The sequence below is a fragment of the Palaemon carinicauda genome, chromosome 20, assembly GCF_036898095.1.
Source record: "Palaemon carinicauda isolate YSFRI2023 chromosome 20, ASM3689809v2, whole genome shotgun sequence".
In the NCBI taxonomy this organism is placed as follows: Eukaryota; Metazoa; Arthropoda; class Malacostraca; order Decapoda; family Palaemonidae; genus Palaemon; species Palaemon carinicauda.
Genome location: NC_090744.1, coordinates 94,305,518 through 94,310,517, shown reverse-complemented (window position 1 = coordinate 94,310,517; position 5,000 = coordinate 94,305,518). Strand labels below are relative to the sequence as shown.

The following is a 5,000-nucleotide window of genomic DNA, read 5'->3' as shown; positions in this document are numbered from 1 at the left end:
CGGTTTCGTTAAGGTTTTCCCACCTGTTATCTCACTGAATGACTCATATTTTCTCTTTCTTAATTATTAGATAGTTGTACGATTAGATAATGATAAAAGGATAGTGAATAAGCGAAGGATCAAAATACAAATTTAGCTATCTTTAATCTGAAAATTAGTTGGTGAGACCACAAGACAAATTAAGTATGAAGAATAGTTGGAAATGAAGGAATCCTAATAAAGAGAAGGCAGAGAAACTGGATAGGATACATTTCAAGAGATGGATTACTGAAGGACATTCTAGAAGGTAAATTTGAAGGTCAAAGACACGGTGGAAGGAAAAGGAGTTCAGTGCTCGATGACCTGAAGAGAGGGAGAAGGTACCAAGAGTTAAAAGAGGTGGTCTTAAATAGAAAATTATGAAAGGTACCCGAAATAGGAAAGAAGATAAAATATTAATAATTTTCTGAAAAATTATCATATTTGTATTAAAGAGAGATAACTCTAAATACAACAATAAAGAAAAGGCAGAGGAACTAGACAGGATACATTTTAAGAGATGGGTTACTGAAGGACAATCTAGATTCTAGAAGGTAAATTTGATGGCCAGAAACCCAGAGGACAGAAAAGGAAATCAATGCTAGATGGCCTGCTATAAGCCCAACGGCTCAAATAAGTAAAAGTAGCTCAGTGAGGAAAGAGAAAATGGAATTAAATAAACTACAAGAGAATTAATAACCAATCAAAATAAAAGATTTTAAAAACAGTAACTACATTAAATTAGATCTTTCATTTATAAAATATAAAAACTTCAAGAAAAAAATCAAAGGGAAGAAAAATAAGATAGAACAGCGTGCCCGAGTGTACCCTCAAGCAAGAGAGCAGTAACCCAACACAGTGGAAGACCATGGTCAGAGGCTATGGCACTACCTAAGACTAGAGAACAATGGTTTGATTTTGGAGAGCTGCTTACCATAGTTAAAGAGTCTCTTCTACCCTTACCAGGAGGAAAGTAGCCACTGAACAATTAGAGTGCAGTAGTTAACCGTTTAAGAGAATAAGAATTGTTTGGTAATATCAGTGTTGTCAGGTGTATGAGGACAGGGAGAATGTGGAAAAAAATAGGCCAGACTATTCGGTGTATGTGCAGGCAAAGTCAAAATAAGCCTCAACAAGAGAGTGATCCAATGTCTGACCAGTCAAAGGACCCAATAACTCTAGCGGTAGTATCTCAACGGGTGGTTGGTGCCTTATCCAACCTACTATCAATGATTGATTGGTAGTAAAAAATTGAAAAAAATGTAACCATCCTATGAAAACAAACATTTATGTTGTAACATCTACGCTCAGATTAATGAGAATAACATTTAAATATATGCATATGCTGGAAACATAAGTATATAAACAAAGCTCAAAGTTTTGTATTTATAAATACACAACATCTCCCTATAAACACCTATAGACCCATATCCCTCAGTCAGATAAATATTCATCCTTTGTCTAAACCTCCACGAAAAAAGAAGAAAGATATTAGTCCATATTAATTGCGTTCCCGAAGTAGTGAAAACAATTCGGAATTCAATTTCCTGCAGAGGTAGCCCCGTTGCGATGAGTGGCATCTTCTCTCCCTACCTGACAGTATAAAGGTGCATTTAGTAATGAGCTCCCTTAAGACACAAACCCACGCTGTGCGGCCGAGCTGAGAGCTCCATCTCAAGATTATCATACGGCCATCGTCTTGCTGCTCTCTTTTAAACCCTGTGACCAGCATTAGGAAACTTGCTTGTCCAGCAGGATTCGATGGGGTGGGATGACGGTAGCGATAGGCAGTTTAATTTGCACAATGTAAAGTTCAGAGAACTCTCACTGAGCTGTTTTTTTTTTTTGTTGTTTTTTTTTTCTTTTCTCTTTTTTTTTTTTTTTTTTTTCTTTTTATCGGGACACTAGTAGCAATCGGACTTTTAGTTGTCTAATAAAGCTCTTTGGGGGTGAGGTCAGTGGGGTTGAGACTGATTGATTTGCAATGAGAAACGGGTTTGCTGATTAAAAAAGTCTATCTGTCTGTCTTGGGTTTCTGCATGTTTTAACAGTCTTAATGCTTATGAATGCAAGATTGAACATTAACTGGCTTATTTTTAGATCAAAGAACAATTGTACAATTGTGAGTAATGAATTCTTTCCCGAGAGGTAATATAATCTTGAAAGCGCACCTAATCCTCAGAAGCGCTTTTAAAGTTCAGGAACCCAAGACTGGGAACTCTTGTTCTAGTAATAAAGAACCTTAATTTGATTCTTCTTTACATAATTAAACATAGAATTTCCTCCCCTCACTTACACTAGATTTTCCATAATAAATCCTAAAGGCTTCATCTCCAATTCTAAAATTTTAGGTGTGATTCTCGATAGCAAATTTACTTTTGAGAAATACATTAGGTCTGTGTCTTCTTCAATTGCACAAAAAATTGGCTTATTGAGAAAGTCTTACAAGATTTTCGGTGATCAATCTATTCTGAAGAAGTGTTTTAATTCTTTCATTCTACCTTGTTTTGAGTATTGTTCTCCTGTCTGGTCTTCAGCTGCTGATTCTCATCTTAATTTGTTGGACAGAAACTTACGGTCTATTAAATTTCTTATTCCTGATCTAGATATTAATCTTTGGCACCGTCGTTCAATTAGTTCATTATGCATATTGCATAAGATTTTTCATAACTCTGACCATCCTTTACATTCAGATCTCCCTGGACAATTCTATCCTGTTCGTAATACTAGGCAGGCAGTTAATTCTAATAGCCAGGCCTTCTCCTTCACGAGGCTCAATAATATCCAGTATTCTAGAAGTTTTATTCCAGCTGTTACCAAGTTGTGGAATGATCTTCCTAATCGGGTGGTTGAATCAGTAGAACTTCAAAAGTTCAAAGTTGGAGCAAATGTTTTTATGTTGACCAGGCTGACATGAGTATTTTTATAGTTTATATATGACCTATCTGTTTTTGACGTTGTTAATAGTTTAGATAGGACATATCTGTTTTGACGCTGTTACTTTTTTTAGAATGATATATTGTTAATTTATTCTCATCATTGATTTATTTCCTTATTTCCTTTCCACTGGGCTATTTTTCCCTGTTGGAGCCCTTGGGCTTATAGCATCTTGCTTTTCCAACTAGGGTTGTAGCTCGGATAATAATAATAATAATAATAATAATAATAATAATAATAATAATAATATAAGAGCCTATTTCACTATGAAATATCCTCTCATGTATTTGAAATTCTCATTCATGAACCTTTTATCCTAATATGCCAGATACCTTCAAGATACAACAACTATTGCTGAAACAATCTTCGACTTACAAATATCCTCTTTAAGAGAAACTTTGTCAATGAGAAGATACTGTATAAATGCACTCTCGATATGCAAAAGCTCTTCCATCTACACAAAAGAATCCATGATGAAAAGAATAAAATCCTATTTTGACCAACATGTAAGATTTTTTTTTTTTTAATATGGGCTGGTCACAGGCATATCTACATTTAACGTATAAATACTTGAAAGCGAACAAATAAAAAAAAAAAAAAACTTGTTTATAATCAATTTTTTTCCTTATCATGCAGCAACCATTCTGCTATAAATTATATTAAGAAACTTCATTCCAGTGATTACAGTTCTTAGTGATATCGTAAGTAGTTTTTAAAATCGGTAAGGCAATCCTTAACATCCAATAGAAGGCCATACAACTACAGGTAATTAGTAACTCTATTAAAATCGTATTATACCCTTAATGCAAGGCAATCTTAGGATAACAGGCAATTGGAAACTTGAGCAAACTTTATGTAGTTCTATAGCAGCAGCAATCAGTAACTGTAACGATATAACAATTCAATGCCTACAGGTAAAGAGAGAGAGAGAGAGAGAGAGAGAGAGAGAGAGAGAGAGAGAGAGAGAGAGAGAGAGAGAGAGAGAGAGAGGTTGGAGAAATGGCACCAGTGGGGGAATCCGTTTAAAACTTTGTGTCCTCCCACACCATCACTTTTTTGCTGCTTTGAGTAAAGATCGGATTTATTAAGTGTTATATTCCCAACCAAGGTATAGCAAAAGGAAATGTTTAGATCAAATTAGTTCATTATTTGTCTCATGTGAGGCCAAGTTATGCTTTCAGGCAATCAGTAACTTGACCGATTTTATCCTTTATTTCCCATTGACAAAATATGACGCAAATTTATTTATTTGCCGATTTAAACACCTATGTAATTAGGAATTTTTACTGGCACAAATTTCCTATCTCCATAAGAAACAACCTTTCCGTTATGATTAAACCTGATTTGTACATTTAAGCAAACCTGATATAGAATCTTTTAAGCAGTTCCACTGAGCAAATATTTAATGGGGATTTCTGACTACCTCAGTAATAGATTGATTGATCTATTTCTACCAACAGGCGCCACATTTACCAAGACTACAGTGGTGCCGTGACGAGCAACAATTGTACCTTCAGCAAGAGATTTTTCAGTTATCTGTTCATCGCCCCCTACTAACTGTATCCGATCCTTAGTCACCTTTAACCTTCTTAATGACTTTCTATCAATAATGGAGAGAAACACGAGGGTCGTAAAACCAACAGCAAGCCACTTTCACTCGCAATCTGCATCGCCAATCATGAAAGAAGTTCCCCCTGCCAGGATATTGGCTGCTAGTGATTTCGTCAATCGAAGCGCTTGCATTCTGGGATGGCGTCATGTTACCAGAATAGATTGACCCGAGTTGAAACTGGGAGTTTGACCTTCGAGAGAGGTCAATGCTTCAGAATATAATTGGCTTCAATATCAATGTTAACAGTCTTAAGACGAGAGATAACAAAACGGTAACACAGGTCGTATTCAGTGTCAGTGTGTGATATTTTTATAACAAGATAAGATTGATAACGATAAGAATGTTATATCATTAACAATAACAGTACAGATTAAGGTAAAAGTAACAGCTAATTTTAGAGATTACTTTTTATTTATGAGGTGTAGGTCAATAA

General features: G+C 35.3%; 2 protein-coding genes across 2 annotated transcripts in view; one reads left to right on the top strand and one right to left on the bottom strand.

The window, feature by feature from the left end:
• Window positions 1-4,529, top strand: part of LOC137614477 (piggyBac transposable element-derived protein 3-like) — a 21,369-nt gene extending 16,840 nt beyond the window's left edge. Inside the window, exons 4-5 of the mRNA XM_068344281.1 lie at window positions 3,295-3,461; window positions 4,416-4,529. Of these exons, the coding sequence (XP_068200382.1) occupies window positions 3,295-3,461; window positions 4,416-4,529 (281 nt within the window). The remainder of the gene's footprint in view (window positions 1-3,294; window positions 3,462-4,415) is intronic.
• The window catches only part of LOC137659542 (uncharacterized), a 439,525-nt gene that overhangs the window by 356,152 nt on the left and 78,373 nt on the right, over window positions 1-5,000 (bottom strand). The gene's annotated exons all lie outside the window — the stretch shown is intronic.